Source organism: Simochromis diagramma, unplaced genomic scaffold, assembly GCF_900408965.1.
Source record: "Simochromis diagramma unplaced genomic scaffold, fSimDia1.1 OVJJ01000371.1, whole genome shotgun sequence".
Taxonomy (NCBI): domain Eukaryota; kingdom Metazoa; phylum Chordata; class Actinopteri; order Cichliformes; family Cichlidae; genus Simochromis; species Simochromis diagramma.
Genome location: NW_024386920.1, coordinates 5438722 through 5457848, shown reverse-complemented (window position 1 = coordinate 5457848; position 19127 = coordinate 5438722). Strand labels below are relative to the sequence as shown.

General features: G+C 41.1%; 2 protein-coding genes across 2 annotated transcripts in view; one reads left to right on the top strand and one right to left on the bottom strand.

Annotated features, from left to right (window-relative positions):
- Nucleotides 1-6866: 6866 nt before the first annotated feature.
- On the bottom strand, nucleotides 6867-13839 carry phyh (phytanoyl-CoA 2-hydroxylase). Its single transcript, XM_040036876.1, has 9 exons — nucleotides 13675-13839; nucleotides 12915-12970; nucleotides 12575-12685; nucleotides 10919-11087; nucleotides 9841-9922; nucleotides 9220-9401; nucleotides 8986-9135; nucleotides 8708-8842; nucleotides 6867-7564 (listed from the first exon to the last, which is right to left on the bottom strand). The coding sequence occupies exons 1-9, from the start codon at nucleotides 13738-13740 to the stop codon at nucleotides 7511-7513; spliced, it is 1005 nt and encodes a 334-aa protein (XP_039892810.1). The 5' UTR covers nucleotides 13741-13839; the 3' UTR covers nucleotides 6867-7510.
- A 961-nt stretch (nucleotides 13840-14800) lies between these two features.
- cdk17 (cyclin-dependent kinase 17) overlaps nucleotides 14801-19127 on the top strand; it is a 53433-nt gene continuing 49106 nt past the window's right edge. Inside the window, exon 1 of the mRNA XM_040036874.1 lies at nucleotides 14801-15109. The gene's annotated coding sequence lies outside the window, so the exon portion shown is untranslated. The remainder of the gene's footprint in view (nucleotides 15110-19127) is intronic.

Here is a 19127-nt window from a genome sequence, read left to right as displayed (position 1 = left end):
GCTTGTCCTGCTAGGGCCAATACTGCTGACCATAATGTTTTATTACAGTGATTAGAGCATGCTGTAGGTATGTGCTGCAGTGGTTTGAATCATATACAGTGGGGCAAAAAAGTATTTAGTCAGCCACTGATTGTGCAAGTTCCCCCACTTAAAATGATGACAGAGGTCAGTAATTTGCACCAGAGGTACACTTCAACTGTGAGAGACAGAATGTGAAAAAAAATATCCATGAATTCACATGGTAGGATTTGTAAAGAATTTATTCGTAAATCAGGGTGGAAAATAAGTATTTGGTCACCTCAAACAAGGAAAATCTCTGGCTCTCACAGACCTGTAACGTCTTCTGTAAGAAGCTTTTCTGTCCCCCACTCGTTACCTGTATGAATGGCACCTGTTTGAACTCATCATCTGTATAAAAGACACCTGTCCACAGCCTCAAACAGTCAGACTCCAAACTCCGCCATGGCCAAGACCAAAGAGCTTTCGAAGGACACCAGGAAAAGTATTGTAGACCTGCACCAGACTGGGAAGAGTGAATCTACAATAGGCAAGCAGCTTGGTGTGAAAAAATCAACTGTGGGAGCAATCATCAGAAAATGGAAGACATACAAGACCACTGGTAATCTCCCTCGATCTGGGGCTCCATGCAAGATCTCATCCCGTGGGGTCAAAATGATCATGAGAACGGTGAGCAAAGATCCCAGAACCACACGGGGGGACCTGGTGAATGACCTGCAGAGAGCTGGGACCAAAGTAACAAAGGTCACCATCAGTAACACACTACAACGGCAGGGAATCAAATCCCGCAGTGCCAGACGTGTTCCGCTGCTGAAGCCAGTGCATGTCCAGGCCCGTCTGAAGTTTGCCAGAGAGCACATGGATGATACAGCAGAGGATTGGGAGAATGTCATGTGGTCAGATGAAACCAAAGTAGAACTTTTTGGTATAAACTCAACTCGTCGTGTTTGGAGGAAGAAGAATACTTAGTTGCATCCCAAGAACACCATACCTACTGTGAAGCATGGGGGTGGAAACATCATGCTATGGGGCTGTTTTTCTGCCAAGGGGGCAAGACGACTGATCCGTGTTAAGGACAGAATGAATGGGGCCATGTATCGTGAGATTTTGAGCCAAAACCTCCTTCCATCAGTGAGAACTTTGAAGATGAAACGAGGCTGGGTCTTCCAACATGACAATGATCCAAAACACACCGCCCGGGCAACAAAGGAGTGGCTCCATAAGAAGCATTTGAAAGTCCTGGAGTGGCCTAGCCAGTCTCCAGACCTCAACCCCATAGAAAATCTGTGGCGGGAGTTGAAAGTCCGTGTTGCTCGGCGACAGCCCCAGAACATCACTGCTCTCGAGAAGATCTGCATGGAGGAATGGGCCAAAATACCAGCTACTGTGTGTGCAAACCTGGTAAAGACCTATAGTAAACGTTTGACCTCTGTTATTGCCAACAAAGGTTATGTTACAAAGTATTGAGTTGTATTTTTGTTATTGACCAAATACTTATTTTCCACCCTGATTTACGAATAAATTCTTTACAAATCCTACCATGTGGATTCATGGATTTTTTTTTTTCACATTCTGTCTCTCACAGTTGAAGTGTACCTCTGGTGCAAATTACTGACCTCTGTCATCATTTTAAGTGGGGGAACTTGCACAATCGGTGGCTGACTAAATACTTTTTTGCCCCACTGTATATCTAATAGACTCCAATTTGTTCATGTAAATGGACACACTAAGGTTAATTATGGAGTTCCACAGGGTTCAGTGCTAGAACCAATTCTGTTTACATTATACATGCTTCCCTTAGACAGTATCATCAGAAGGTATAGCATACATTTTCACTGCTATGCAGATGACACCCAACTTTATCTTTCCATGAAGCCAGATAACACACACCAATTAGTTAAACTGCAGAAATGTCTTAAAGACATAAAGACCTGGAAAATTTGGTTCTCTAGTAACACTGTGAGGAATCTTTGAGTTGTTTTTGACCAGAAGGTCTTAAATAATCATGCCCCATCTTATCTTACAGACCTCATAGTACCGTATCACCCAAATAGAGCACTTTGCTCTCATACTGCTGGCTTACTTGTAGTAAGCCGGGCTACTGAAGCTACTGAAAAGTAGAATGAGAGGCAGAATCTTTCAGTCCCCTCTTCTGTGGAACCAGCTCTTAGTTTAGATTCAGGAGACAGACAGCCTCTTTACTTTAAAACTGTGGTAAAAACTTATCGTTAGAGCTGGATCAGGTGACCCTGAATCCCCTCTTAGTTATGCTGCAAAAGGCTTAACCACTGTTTCCCTCCCCACTCTCACCAAGTAATAACCAAGGGGGTTATCTGATTGCTAAGGTTTTCTCTATATTATTGTAGGTCCTTTACGTTACAATATAAAGCTGATTGAAGTGACTGCTGTTGTGATTTGGCGCTATATAAACAGAAACAGAAACTCTGCCTCTATAAAATGTTCCTTTTATACCCATCATGACTATCCCATTTTAAATATTTGTTTTTTGTGTACTACTGTGAATAAAATATGGGTTTATGAGATCCACAAGTCATTGCATTCTGTTTTTACATCTCATCCCAACTTTTTTGGAATTGTGGTTATATAAAACATGGCCAAATAAAAAAGCTCAGGGTTCACCCTGCTTAATGCTCCTTTTTCCTATTTTTTTTGGCTCTGTATGATGTCAACAAAAACAAATATCTCTAATATGCTCGCCTCAGGTACATGAATCTGGCGGCAAAACATGTGAGCGTACTGCAACAGGGTCAAAGAATGAACATGTGGAGATAGAAATGAGAATAATAGTTCCTCTTTAAATTTTGAGTTGCAATTTAAATTTGTCTCTGCAGATTTTACCCTGGAGTGTTTGTGATCTGAAATTTCCTTTGAAGGAAACTCAACAGTCCTACTCAGAAAACATTAAACAGAAAATGAGCCAGAAGTCAGAACCTGTTTGCAAGACACACATAGTTACAGATGCATACGCAGCATGTGTGTGCATGTGTAAATATGGGTTATATATATGCATATGCATATACCAGTGATGGGATTTCCAGCTCTTTTTAGAGAACCGGCTCTTTTGGCTCGGCTCACTAAAAAGAGCCGGCTCTTTCGGCTCCCAACCGGCTCTTCAGGTTGTTTTGTTGCTTTAATTAATATATTATTAACAACAATAAAAAAAATTATGCACAAAAGGAATTACTAATGTAAAAAAACTCGTGGTTTTATTTATATATGTTTATATATAAATATATACGGTGGCCCCAAGAGACAAAGGAAGTACAAACTCCAAAACACATTTCTAGTGTTAACTGAACTTCCTTAACAGAGCTACCTAGATCACTTAAATTACATAATTGAAAGCATATGTGTATTGTTTGTGTATTTATACACAAGCACTCATATATATTCAAATAATAAAAAAAATGTTCATTTACCTGTTACTACCACACACCAAATCCGGTCGTTGGTACTTCCTGGCTTGTGTAACCACTAGGTAACAAAAGCTCAACACTGCGCCTAGCATCCTGGAGCACTTCTGTTGTGTTTTGTATGTGTTTTGGAGTTTTTACGTGTTTTGGAGTTTGTACGTTCTTTGTTGCTAGGGGCCACCGTAAATATACTTTTATTTATTCACTCCACATAAAATGTAATAAATAAATCATATAATACAAAAACCAACTATTTACATTTCAACTTTTAACTATTTAAATTTTCAGCTTTTTCCTTTTAAACAAATTTAAAGTGAAACAACACAAAACACTGCAAACCACAACACAATTAAATATAAATTAAAATATGAAAACAAAAAGAAGATGCACATTCTCTGTCACATGGACCTGCATGAATAAACTTTCTGAATCCTTTATCATCTGTAACTGAAAATAGTTGTGGATGATAACTATACCTTTCTAATGTGACGTTGTTGTCCCTGGCTCTCTTTCTCTCTCTCTTTCCCTTCTGCTCTGTTCTTGTGCTACTGGGAGTGTAACTACCGCCCCTCCCCCCTCATCCCAGCGTAAAGCACAAGGCTCGCGTGCGGAGTGAAAAAGTGCGAGAGAGAGGGTGAGAGAAAGGGGGAAAGAAAAAACCGGATGCAATGATTGCAAAGTGCTTATGCTGGTATGGTTTAAGTGTCCTCTTTTGCATTTTCCTCCGCATGACAACATGTACTTATGTAACATATATATTTTTCTAGGCTTGCTTTTAGTGACCATGACGGTCTCAAAGTTCAGCTCGACTTTCATGCTTTTGAACAAAGGCTTTGTTGAAATGTAACCACTTCGACTCACTCTTAGCAGTGCTGCTTTTAAAAACAACTAATTAATTTTTCCAGTCATATGACTGCCACTATCATCAAGTGCCAGCCACTTTGACTTTAATTCAATGTTAAACAGAGAAGTTCATCAGTGTTTTACAACTCTGTTTCCTCCCATTTTCACAGTTCCTCCCATTTTCACAGTTCCTCCCATTTTCAAAGTTATAACTTTCAGATCTGGCCTCACAAAACCTTTTTCTTTCTTCCAGTGGAGGGCAAGCAGTTACTAATTATCTTGCACTGCTTTTCATCCAACTATATCAGGTTCAAATGCTGATGCTCACATTTGTGGTGTGCTGCCTAACTCCACAACAGATAGGCCTCAACAACAAAGTGACATAGTTCTTGAGCAGCTTGTTTACCAGACCTGTTTGGCTATACGTAACTCTTCATGTTAAATCTTCAAAGCAAATCACACTCTCCTAGGTACAACCAGAAGGTTGCAGGTAAGAATCTGGTGACCGTGATATATTTTTCCTTGATGCCTTGTGTTTTGGAGCCATTCTGTTTTCAGGTATCAGTGTCATTGCTTGACCTCCACATTTCACACAGGATCTCCAAAAGCTAGTACGACTTGGAGCCTCTCACTATGTGGAGACTTTACTAAAGCCATGTCACTGTCTTTCGCTGCTTATGAATATTGTGTAACTAGAAGGTCATACAGATTCAGGCAAATTAGTCTGAATTAGCCTCACCGCTGGACAAAACAGCAACTGCGATAACAGGAACATAAAAAGAAGCACTTATCTAATTCAGGGTGGGTTGGAGCCTATCACAGTTATCATAGGGCAAAGGGTGGGATACGCCCTAGACAGGTCGCCAGTATAAGTGCACAGACACTAGGGTTGCCAACCGTCCCTTAAAAAACGGAATCGTCCCGTATTTAGAAACAAAAGCACACGTCCCGTATTGAGCTAATAAGGGACGCACTTAATACAGTGAGAATCAAAAGTAGTCTATAAATGTTAATGGAATTAACGCTTTGTTGGAAAACATAATTCCCAGCCCCTCTCCTGCTTTGTGACCAATGAGCTGACAGCACACTTATGACAATTCGAGTATGACAATTCAGATTACCGCTCATCTCATTGGTCGAGGAAAGGTCGCTTACGGAGAAAATACCGGAAGACAACAGATGACCACAACAAGAAGCATGGCCAACAGGGAAACAAACGCCGACACTGCGGTGCAAGTCTCGGATGACAGTACACCTAAAGCTGGGCAGACACTGTGCGATTTTTTTCAGTCACGTTATTCAGCTCCTGCTCAAACTGCACGATTGACTCGCAGGGGTTAGAAGTTGCAGGTCACGATGCAGGGTCTCACACTATACCGCCCGATGCTCTGATGCGACCTGAGTGCTCACACTGTGCCTCCATAAAATGAAGGTTATAACAGAAAATCTGTCGCTCCCTCTCTCTCTCTGTCTTTCACTCATGGGAACAAGTGGGTTTACAAACAGGAGCAGCTGATTAGCATTAGAAAAGCTGAAATAATACCTCAACTGAAGCCAATTGTACTAAATGCACTATATGTGCACTGTTACAAGAATGTTTTTCGTTCTATTGCTTTCTATTAATTTATATAATTTTAAGTTAAGCAGGACAGAGTTCTTTTAAAGAAAGATTTACTTATATTCTCAAAAGTTAAGCATGACAGGCTTCTGTTTAAGAAAGAGACCTGTTTTACTGTGTTAATGTTGTCATTTTGACCTAAAAATAAATGGCTAAATGATCATTTGTTTCCCATATGGTCATATCACAAAGAATATGCATCTGCTTAAATCAAATTCAAGTCAAATGGTTAAAAAATAATTTCACACACAAAAAAAAGAGCTACAAAATTCACCACACTGGGAAGGGTGAACTGAGTTGCCCGGCCCTGGCCACGAGGTGTCCCTTATTTATTTTTCAGGGAGTTGGCAACCCTAACAGACACAATAACACCCACAGAAATTTAAAATCAATTAACCTAACAAGCATTTATCTGGACTGTGAGAGGAAGCCAGAGTACCAGGAGACAACACACACAGGAACAGGGAGAACTTGCAAGCTCCACACAGACAGGCCTCAGTCAGCCTGATCTGCAGTCAAATCCAGGACCTTCTTGCTGTGAGGGGACTCTACCAGCCACTGCACCACCAGAGCGTTGGCACCACTGTGCTGCTCTGGGAATGTTGTATTCAAATAAATTATATTCGTTCTTCAGATGCAAAATGCCTCTCAGCAATAGAAACATGTCTCACATTGTGCCACGCCAACACACCCTCTGTGCCACATTTAGGTTTGCTGGATCTGGTCACCTTGCTCGGAGCAAACAAGTTAGGGACTATCAGATAAAAACAAACCACCTCAAATGACTCTCCTCTTGAATTCGAGTTAAGTTTCTTGTGCGCTCAACAGAGAAAGTTCTATTTTGTAGGAGTGAGTGGATGATTACCGTCTGGTTTAATCCAGTCACTGGAACTTAAATTATTACAAACCCCAAACTTTCTGTGTATGAAACTCAAAACCACAGTCTGTTTATATAGCAGTCAATTCTGAGTTTTATTGCTAATATTAGCAAAATACACTACATTTGTGCACAGACACAATAACACCCACATGAAGATCAAAAACTCCTGTTGAAAGATTAAAAATTCCATTAAAGATGCAAAAATAAACATTCTCATTAATTTACAAGGCAGAATGCCGCAAGATTAAGGCCTCTGTTAGTGTCAATTCACAAGTGCAACATCACTTAAACACTTTCATTAATCTTTCTTTCCACTTAATCCCTTTTTGAACTTCACACTCTGTCACTCGTAACACACTCGGTTTTCTTTATGCAAAAATCAATTATTATTTAGAATCCTCATTTGTGTAATTAATGTCTTCTTTTTTTCCCACTTGGCTAAACAACTTTACAGATGGATTTTAGAAGGATCTCTGTGCAGTAAAACACTGTTAAATGTTGAATTATATGCAGACTAATCCAGTGCATTTAGGTGAAAGAAAATCAGTGACTGTTTTCGCATAAATTAGATAAGAGTGGTTTGAAGCCCTTGCAGAGCCCTCGGCAGAAAAACCCAAAAACTTTGCTGCAGTGATCCAAAGCCTGTTGCTTCTCATTCAGCCGCTGTGCTGAGATGGCGAAGTTTGAGCTCAGTTTCATCACCCCGCAGCAGCGTCTTCACATCGAAATCCTCTCTCCCTGCACCAGACGACCCCGAATTGCCCAGGTGTCCTGTGAGAGAGACGGATTTGAAGGAGAGGTTAGCCACAAAAACAAACCCCTTTTATTTTCCTCTGTTTTAATGTTATTCTAATAGCAAATTTTGGAGTTTACAGGAACAGAAATTCCTTTAGCTTTTCATCAGACATCAGCTGCTCATTATGAACCAGCTCATAATAATAGCAATCTTATTTAAGCCGTGTTTGAAAGGTTTAGCAGATGGTGGTTACATGTAAGCCAGGTTTGATGTTTTTTATCTTTGTGTTTACATACAGTAAAACCAATGTGTTGTATTCTGTCTGACTCTGTTGCCAACTTCCTGAAATGTCTGTCAGGTGTTTTGTTCATATAATGGGAAGAATGTGACTTTAATTCAATTTCAGCAGGAAAGTTTCTACACAGTCTTTATTCTCAGGTTGTTTTCTCGTTTAGGGCAATTACATCCACTAAGCCACACTTCATTCTAAAGATGCATTAAGTGAGTATCATGCTGCGCTCAGTTTCTGTTTTATATATATATAATGACACGTCAGGTTGCACGCTTTCCTGGCACACATGCTAAGCAGAGGCTGACCTCGAGGTAAATGTAGCCCATAACAGGATCTTATAACGGGGGCTTGTAAACGATAACGAGACAGACCAGGGATGTTGTTACCTAACGATGCCACTGTAATTTTAACTTTTTTATAAATAGATTAAAATCATTAAGTTAAGACGTTTGAATAAAGCTCAGGCGATCATTACGTGCATATGTACAAACATTGATGATATGTGGCAGACTACAAAAAGGCTGATTACAAATATGAAATGTTGATTTCAAAAGATTTTGTTTTGAAGGAGCCTTGCATGGACTACATGACCACAGCACCTGCTTCCTGCCCTGGGCATCACATGTAATTGACAACCTGTGTCTGACTTTGTTTCCAGTTCCTTGTTATGGTTTAACTTTGTTATTACTCCCTCTTTCATTGCCCAGAGCTTTAACGTGGACACTTTCTGGGATTGTGAGCTATCAGTGCTTAAAGCTAGTGATAAATCAATTGTAAACGTATTTATGTGATTAAAAATATAAGGAAAAGCATAAGAGGCTCCTTTTAATCAAAAAGTAATAATGGAAAGAATAAGATAAATGAAGCTTGGATGTACGTGTCTGACCTTGAAAGTGAGTTCATCACCAACAGCGTGCCTCCTCACTATGATCTCCTTCACCTCTTTCTCTATGTTTTCCTGTGTGGTTCCTTTCACGTCAATGTAATAGCAATCACCGCTGGCATAGTGGCAGGAGATGGCCTGTGAAAACACACACACACACAGATATCACACCTCATTACTCGTATGCAAAAAGAAATACCACAAATAATCATGTGGTTGTATGGAGCTAATTTGCATTAGAAAATATCAGGATCTCAGGTGGACTCTGGGTAATGCAGTACCTTGCGGAAGCCCTGTGTCTGGTTCATGCCAGATCCGTGGATGAGCAGTGGGTGGAAGAAGACTGTGTCACCCTTTTCCATTTCTAGGTGCACCCTGGGGTGCTCCGGGTCATAGTCTCGGACTCCATGGTACATCTTGTTCACCCCGCCCTGAGGACACATGCAATTATTTAAACACTCTGTGTGTGTACATCCCAGCAGGCATGACTGTAGCTGTTACAGTGTTGTGTGTACCTCCCACTCAGGATAGTCATGTTCCTGCAGCGTGCCCTTGTGTGATCCTGGCAGGACGACCAGGCAGCCGTTCTGTCTGTTCACAGTCTCCATAGCTGTCCACGCACAGACGATCCGATCGACTGGTCGAAAGGGAAAGTAATGCAGATCCTGATGCATCGGGTGACGGGACGTCTTCTTACCTGGAATGACAGAAGACACGTTAGACATTACGATACCAAAGTCGTTTTCATTTTATTTTCTTCACACAAATCACACCTTAAAGATACTCTATGTTATGTTTGAGCTTAAGAATTGTATTTGATGCTTCAGATAGATAAAGAACTGGCCATTCAGAGGGAAGATTACTAACACAGTCTAAAAAGAAAAGCTAATAACAATCAAGCACACATCAAGAGTGTTGATGTAATTATGATCACTGCCACAAGAGGGAGCCAAAACTAAGGGACACGTCCAGTTATTACATTGGTTATTATTTATCTGCACAATACTTGTCATAAAAAGAGTCAGGTACCTAAAAATACTGAATTTAAGAGTAAACCCAAGAAGTATGCAGCATCCAAATAAGTATTAAGTATTTGTGACTTTGTGGGCCAAACATTTTAGTGAGAATTGAAATACCTGCATCAGGAGGTTTGTTGATCAGCATTGTGTGCATTGCCATGATGTTCGGTCCAATGAAACACTCAACATACTTCAGGATCTGATAAAGAAAAGTAAAAATTTTTGTTCTGATAGTCTTCAGGCTTGACTTATTTCATTGTTTATCAAAAGAAACAAATTCAATGCCTATTCATTTTTTGTTTGTGAAAAACATTTAGACATTCCAGATTAATGATTGAAGTCCATGTAATGTTTTCTGCCTTATCACCTGTGTGATTACTGATAGCACCTCTGTGAGGCACCAAACCCTTTTTATCAGAATTAATTTGGCAATTAACACAGAAAAAACAACCATCCTTTGACAAAACAGTCAGATAAGTCAAACTTTATCCAACTTCTTGCTTCCCCCACTTCCGTACCATTGATTCATTAATGTTGAACTCTCTGGCAGCTGCTCTATTCCCATGTTGTTGCAGTATATTAATGACTAATCTCGTATTGTGGATGGATTATCTCAGTTGTTTTCCTGACTGAAGTTTGGTCCATTTAGAGCATCCTGCCATGCGATTACATTTGTCCCTAACCATCAGGAACCTTCACGTTAACTTTTATCGAGTGGAAAAAAACTTAGCGTCCATCCTCCAGTTTCACTGGTTATGTTATGCTAACATAGCTGTGTCACTACAAATGTCACTGCTGTTTAGTTTTCTGTCTTCATTTATGTTGGAAGTGATAGCAGAGCTGTACGTTTAAATTTTTTCAGAAATCTCTCAGTCAGAACATGCTATATCATGTTTAGGTAACTAGCGAAACTAGCGAGCTAACTTCCGCTAAATTCTAACTCTGTTAAATTCAATAAATTCTGCTTTCATGGATGCCTCATTCTCCGTTGCCGCCATGCTTTTTCGGCCATGTGCATATGAAAACAAAAGCACTGCGCATGCGCGTTTTACCCATATTCTATCGCAATATTTTATTTTCTTATTGTTGCATAACATTGTACCAGTATTACTGTAAACGGTATAATATGGCCCAGCCCTACGAAAAACCCTACTGCTGTGTGTATTGTCTTTGTTTGTATGTGGCGTTCCAGTACCTTTGGTAGAGAGCAGTACCGGAACAGCTCAGGATCCTCCTGAAAGTCCTGCACTTTTGAGATAGCTCTCTGATCTGGGACAAACTCGGACTTTGCTATAGCCACGTCCCTCATCACCACCAGACCGGGAACCTTTATTTCCTGTCGACAGATCCGTTCAAACTCCCTCCTGAAGGAGGCACCAAAACACACACACACAACAGTCAGGACGGAAACATGTCTCACAGATGTTCTATTGGGTTTAGGTAAGGTGAGTATGGGGGTCAGTCAATGGCATCAACTACTACATCCTCCAGGAACTGACTGTGCACTCTCACCACATGAAGCTGTGCACTGTCATTCACCAGGACAAACCCAGGACTTGCTGCACCAATGTAGGGTCTGAGACTGAGTCCAAGGATTTCAAGGATGCTGTTGCCAAGCTTGTAGGTCTGTGTCCCTTCATGGATTTGCCTCCAAAGACTATTACTGACTCACCACCAAACCGGTCATGCTAAACAATGTTACAGGCAGCGTAATGTTCTTCACGGATTCGCCAGAGCCTTTCACGTCTGTCACATGTGCTCAGAGTGAACCTGCTCTCCTCTGTGAAAAAAAAGGGTGCCAGTGGTGGACCTGACAATTCTGGTATCTTATGACAAATGCCAAGCAGTGAGCAGTGAGTGCAGGGCCCACTAGAGGACATTGGTCCGCCCTCATAAAGTCACATTTCTGATGCTTTAGTCAGAGACATTCACACCAGTAAACAGCTGGAGGTCATTTTGTGGCTCTGGGAGTGCTCAACCTGTTCTTCCTTGCAGACAATGAGCAGATACTGGTCCTGCTGATGGGTTAAGGACCTTCTACAGCCCTGTCCAGCTCTCCTAGAGTAACTGTCTGTCTGTTGAAATCTCTACCATGATCTTGAGACTGTACTGGACTGCAAAACTTCAGGCAATGGCATGTATTGATGTTCCATCTTGGAGGAGTTAAACTACCTATGCAAGATCTGTAGGGTCTCCCCTCATGCTACCAGTAGTGACACTGACCCTAGCCAAATGCAAAACTAGTGTAATAAAAACAGTCAGATGAGCAGGTAAAATGTCACTGACCTCCAGCTGTAAAACTGTGCCTGTTTTGGGGGTTGTCTCACTGTTGCTCCTCTAGTACACCTGTTGTTAATTTCATTAACACCAAAACAGCTGAAATGGAATAACAACCCCTCTGCTAATTAAATGACCAGATCAATATCCCATAAGTTTAACTGACTTGATTCTACACTCTGATTAAAGTGTTCCTTAAACAGTCACTGTAAAATTGGTAGATTTTCCTATGGCCAAACTTTCACATACTGAGTACAGTGCATGTATGAATAATCTCTAAGAGATAAAACGATCAGCCTTTGAACCGCTGTAAATATTTAGTTTTCCTGCTTATGAAAGATCAGATATCCTTGTCTACCTTCTGTGCGAGGGCCAGCCAAGAAGAAAGCTAGCTCAAAGGGGATGAAAGCTAAAACTGATTGAAATGATGGGGGATCTGCCAAAGGCTGGCATAAAATAAATAATCAATATTTTGAACTGTAACCTATTCAAGTAAAATAATTATTTTATGTGTTTGTGCTTTTTAAAAAGTACTTATTTCATTTATTATTTATTGCCAAGTGTCTGATGTTACCTGAACCTGTCGATGTCCTGCTTGGACACCAGATTTCTGATGAGAAGGAAGCCATTTTCCTCATAGAAGAGCCGCTGTTCCGGGGTCAGCAGGTCATTATCCAAAGTATACCTGCCAAATTGAAAAAAATTAAAAAAAATTAAAAATAAAAAAGCTTGCCTTGCCTTTTGAGCCAATGGCACTGTAGTTACCACTTGCTATTACACATGGAGAGCAGAAAAGTGGGACACTGTGGACCTGATCAATAGAAGAAACTGTGGGAAAGGTGAACGATAAACATGAATGATTGCTGAGTGCATAAAAACCTTTAGCCCGAGGCGGAGCTTAGGTGTGTCCTTACCTCAGTCTCTGTGGGTGACCGTAGCTGACGGTTTGAGCAGACGTGGGTGCAGCTCTCTTCAGCAAATCAGTCAAGGATAACAAAAACAAAAAGAAAAAAACAAACCAAACAAACCAAAAACACGGGGGAAATGTCTGCTATACAGCAGCGAGAGATTATGATTTATAGATTTCAGATCATTTCCAAGATTTTACAGTGAAACATTCTGCCTTTCTGCCAAAATATGTGAAAATGTCTTTTATGTGAAAATCTGCATTTCTGCTGCATATTAAAACCAGGGAAACCGACAACACTTTTTAAAAAAAACAAATCACATGTATAAATTTGTAACTAGCTTATCTTTAAGTTGACCTATCTACAGATAGACCTAACAGATTACACCTATTATTTAACAGGTTGATATAGAAAATAATCCAATAACAGTAGTTTCCGAGCCCTAAGTAACAGTTTATAAATGTCTCCAGCTAGCTAGCATTAAAAACGTTTATTGCAAATGATATGCAGTCCAAACAAACACACTTGTAGAGAAACAACGGCGAACACGAAAATAACGAAAATAACTAGCGGTGTTAACAGCGCAAGAATAGTTACAGGCATTCAGCTCCTGTCCTGTCCTTATGTCAGTATTCTCCGGGAGGCCTGCAGTCCACAGCGGGTTCCCAGTAGCGGAGTATCAGTGTTATCGGGCGCTCACTGCTTCGCTATAAGCTAAGAGCCTCCAACGAGCCGATTTATCGCAAATACGAATTAAAAAAGATACAATCCCCGCAGGATGTCTGTCAAGATGGTTGATAATGACTCGGAGTCTCTCCAGAGGACGAGACATTTTCTGTCAAGTAGCAGTGCTTCGTGTCCTCTGTAAAAGTAGTGGAGAAGTGGGTTGTTGTACTTTACGTAACTCCGCTGACTGGGGCAAAGGCTAGCATGATGACACGCTCTGTGAATGTGCTGTTATGCAAAACACCTACAGTCGTTTATGAATCCGTTAAAACACAGCCCAGTCATTATCACAACGCCGTAACAAGTTTAATAGAATCAAAAATACTTCAATGATTTGTAAGGGAAATTATATTTCCCCTCCTGTGACTAGATGAACGGATCCTTTAAAAATAACAGGAATATCGCAAAAATGCTAATGGTGTAAACGGGTAAAGAAAAATGAAAACTCTATTGTAGAGTTCAAGCATTTTTATCCCTTTAGCAAACCTTTTCAGCTGTTAGTGAACGTTATTTATTGCAAACAACGGGATTTCATAAGGATTATTTCCAGCATCACTAGTAATTAAAGTTTTATCCAGCAGGGGGCGCCACACAACAATAATTATTCCCATCAGCTTTATAATTTATGCTAATTTCGAAGCTGTTGAAACCCTGAGCGCTATTTAACCATTCCATCATTGTTGGCATCTTCAACAAACACAGACTATTTTGTAATAGAAGTTGAATCGATGAAATAATCGATCTACTCGTTTAAAGACTGAAATGGACAGTGTTGCATTGTTATAGTGATGAGTTACAAATGAAAAGGAACGGTATACTAACAAAACCTGCAGCTGTTTCTTATTTTATCTATTTCCCAACTTTGACAAACTATACTGTACTTAACTTCTAGTTTTACCTACGAGCTAACAAACAAAAAGGCACACAAAATAGCACTTAGAATGTATAATATGCAGTATGTACGTATGTATAGTTTTTGGTGTATGCGTCTATCTAGACGTTTTTCTTTATGTTTTTCAAGTCTATGATGTGGAAGATGTCTGTACAAAAAAAACAGCTTTTAGTTTGCACACTGACCAGATAGACGTCACAGTGGCTTTTATTTTGGAAATTGCAATAGAACAGACCTTTGTTTTGAAATGTCAGCGGAAGTGCCATTATCGTAATCTACCTTACATGCTCGCACCCCTCCCGTCTCCCCACTCGATATCCTCCAGCCTCTTTAAACTGTCTCCGCTGCCGAAACAGACGACTTTTTCGGGTTTCGGTCTGTGTCTGTTCGCCCGCACACTCGCACACCTTTCTGCTTGTTTCGGAGGATATTTCTTTCTCTGGCGGAGCGTGTGGAGCACAAACCGAGCACAGACGGAGCTGTGTTTCAGGCTACTTCAGTGGGCGGGTAAAGCGGAGGAGGGCATCCGGGCCTGGCAGCTCCGGAGGGTCGGCTTGAAAACGACGGAATTCACCATTTTCAGGTAAATTCGTTGATGGGTCACTTTCAGGTAACGCTTAATGAACAAGCAGGAGGCTAGGCTTCGCCCGGCGACAAAAGACGAAGTCTGAATGGTGGCCATTGGAAATGGCAAAACAGAGGAAACGGCAGCTGGAGAATAATACAGCCAGACTCTTACTGTAATTCATATATTACTGTTTACCCAGCGCCTTTATCCAGCACGGTTATACGTGTTGTTTTTGCGCCTCAAACACTGTCCAAGCGTAAAATATCTTATTTCACGGTATGTTTGTTTACATAACGTGGCTCAGGCATCGGCAGCCAGAATGTCACCAGCGATAGAAAGCGAACTGTAGATTAAAGGATGAAATAATGCATCCTCGAAATCGCCCTAAATCCCAATGAAAACAGTATGGATCATTGCAGGTATAATGCAAGACCTGTTCACAACATATTCATGTCACCCCAAACCTGCTCACAATACACTGTAGCTATACAATGAGGCTTCCCTTTAAAGGAGTAGAGGTGCATTTACCATCAACCGGCCTTTGACTTCATATAAGTGTGAAAGAAATGGCTTCTCTGCTACAGTCAGCGCCTTTACTTCAGCTTGTGCCACGTTTTTGCTGATGTGAAAGCACTGTGGAGCAAAGTTGGAATACAAACATTATGAAACTGAGTTAAATCCCTTACAATAACCTCCAAAGAACTCTTGACTTTTACCAAACTGTGGTTGTTCCTGTCAAGTTATTTGAATACAGTTGAGACACGTTGCTGAAAGTGGAAGATAAGAGACATGCCCTTGAAAATAAGTATTATGGACTGACTGTGTTTAAGCAGACACAAGCTCAAGGGTATTTTAATCTAATGCACCAGGAACACACTGCCCTGCTGTTACCCTGAAAACAGTGACCTGATCTTAGGTACACTATTGTCCTAGAGTTTTGCCTTTTTTCTTCTTCTCCCAAATCGAATACAAAAGCATAAAAAACAAGCAATTACACAACTAGAAATCCAGCATAAATCATTTCAGTTATTATCACCATTTAATAATATTAGAGCTCTGCCTATATGAAAGTTTAAAATTTCTGATTATGAAATTAGAAAGAAAGTTTGCATTGTTGAAAGGGAAATAGCTCTGCAGTATTGAGCGCTTCTCACCCATCTTTGCCGGGAAATGCCTGTGATGCTTTTAGGCTCTTTTCTATTTCCCGTTTGACCTGCATTCAATTCCAGTGTCCTTCATCTGGAACAACTAGCTGTTCAATTATGTGTATTTGCGAATCTGCATGTGTGCGTTTTGACCCACATTCAGATCTGGGCTGCTGGCTGTGGGAACGATACACCCTGAGAGAACGACATTAATTACCCCGACAGCTCCCACTCCATGCCTGTAGGCCCGTATAGCAGTGCACATATCGATCAGTCTCTGCATTGTGCCACGATTGTGGGAGGTGTGTGTGTATGTGTGTGCACACCCACTCTATGTTTCTCTCTTTTGCTCCTGGGACTGACACATGAGGATGTATATTATAATGATCTGTCTTCTAGAAGAATGTGGGATGTGTCAGTGGCTTCGGTCTGAGAAATCAAAGTGTCTTGTGAAGGACTTGTGAAGCAGGTGTCAGCGATTAGTTTGGAACTTCCTGTCAGAGCGAGTAAGTGACGAATTGGATCTGAGTACTAACTTTGGTGTAGAAGCAAGTATGAGATTGTTAGAACAAAAGGTTTTTGTTTTGTTTTTTTTCTTTTACCATTCAGAGTGACACTGGGCTGTGATTTTAATTTTTCTGTGTCATATTAAAATCAGACAATGTGACTTTGCAGGTGGTTTCCCACATCTCAGAAAAAAATCCTAATGAGATCATCGGGGGATATCCAGTCTTAGCTTAGACAAAAAACTGAAAGGACCGAAAAAGACATGTTTGTGTCATTGAAAACATTACCTTAGTATGGGGTAAACAGCTGTCTCCCTGGTGAACAGCTGTACAGCTATCTGTATCTGCTATCTGCAATTTTAACTTGAATCAGTTAGTTTTTGCCTGCATCACTGCCTTAAGGTGGCTTATGTTATGGAGCTCTATATTTTTATTCCACCAGGGTAGCTTTGAGTGATTTACAGGTCAGGACAGTCCTTACTTTTTTTATACTGTGCCTTGATGCAGCACTTAGGATACATCCTTTCTGAACCAAAACATTTTTTTTAAATTCTCCATTGCGTTAAGCCAGCTTTTTTTTTCTGATTGGCTGCCACATTTAAACAGAAGGTTTGAACAGTAGGTGAGTGGGGCTTCTGTCCTTACGGCTAGATGTGACCATATTAGGGACCTGCTGACCATTAACATAGAGCAGGGGTCCCCAATCCCAGTCCATGAGGGCCGGTGTCTCTGCAGGTTTTAGATCTCACCCTGGGTCAACACACCTGAATCACATGATTATTTCATTACCAGGCCTCTGGAGATCTTCAAAACACGTTGAGAAGGTAATTTATCCATTTAAATCAGCTGTGATGGATCAAGGACACATCTAAAACCTGCAGGGACACCGGCCCTCGTGGACTGGGATTGGGGACCCCTGACATAGAGTTAAAAATCTGAATGTCTGAAACACAGCAGTGGGAGCAGTCTGTAGCCGTACAGGGATAAATTATACATACACTGACCTTAATATTTTAGATTTCTGAAATCTGTAATCTGAGCAGGAACTGCTGTAAGAGTATAAACATAACAGGAAATAAGGAAAAGGTCAGTAGATCCACTGTAACTGCCACAAAGTATTTAGGAAAATATGTTATATTCCATCACATTTTAACTTAGCTGCTGCAGTGATGTAGATGATAATGGCAAGAAAATCATCAGAAAAGTGTTTTGTTTGTTTTTTTTTCTTCTTTTTACTCGTTGGTTTTTCACAAAACACCTAAATGTTTTGTAGGAAGAAGTGAATTAGCGAATGGTGGCTTATAATAATGGTGGCAATATCCCAACATGCTTTGTAGCCAAGCAGACTGCACTTCCAAAACACTGTTGCTATTGACAACCAGTCGAATAGCTTTCTCTCTCCCTCGTCAAAGGAGCTTGTAAAGAAAAGCGTCTGGACTTCTTTAAGTTGCTTGAAGACGTTTCACCTCTCATCCGAGAAGCTTCTTCAGTTCTAAGGTCAAATGGCAGTGAGTCCCAGATTTAAACCCAGTGGGGGTATCCCCCCCAAAGAGGGACAAAAGGACCCCCTGATGATCCTCTAATCACCTGAGCAAAGGTGTGAAAGCGGGTGTGGGTCCCAATCAGCCAGAGTTTCGGGTGAGCTCATTGTGAAACCTGGCCCCACCTTATCATGTGATTTCCTGTGGTCAGATGGCCCAGGATGTGTGTGGGCGTTAAGGCGTCTGGGGAGGGAACTCAAAACTGGATTATAGATGGCAGAGAGTTGGTGTCGTAAACCACCGCCTCTGTTCAAAGATGGTCGCTCACAGTGGACATAGATGGCTTCTTTCACTCCTCTTTCAAACCATCTGTCCTCTCTGTCCAAAATGTGAACATTGGCATCCTCGAAAGAGTGACCTGTGTCCTTTAGATGCAGATGGACTGCTGAGTCTTGTCCTGTGGAGGTGGCTCTTCTGTGTTGTGCCATGCGCTTGTGAAGTGGCTATTTGGTCTCTCCGATGTAGAGGTCTGGGCATTCCTCGCTGCACTGTACCGCATACACCACGTTGTTAAGTCTGTGTTTTGGCGTTTTGTCTTTCGAGTGAACCAGTTTTTGTCTGAGCGTGTTGCTGGGTCTGAAGTACACCGGGATGTCGTGCTTGGAGAAAACTCTGAGTTTTTCTGATACACCGGCTACATAGGGGATGACAATGCTGTTGTGTCTGTCTTTCTTATCCTCCCTCGCTGGTGTCTGATCTTCTTTTCTGTGCATCTTTGCTAACTTTATAAACGCCCAATTAGGATAACCGCACATTTTGAGTGCTTCCTTTACATGTGTGTGTTCCTTCTTTTTCCCCTCACGCTTAGAGGGAACATGTTCTGCCCGGTGGTGTAGGGTCC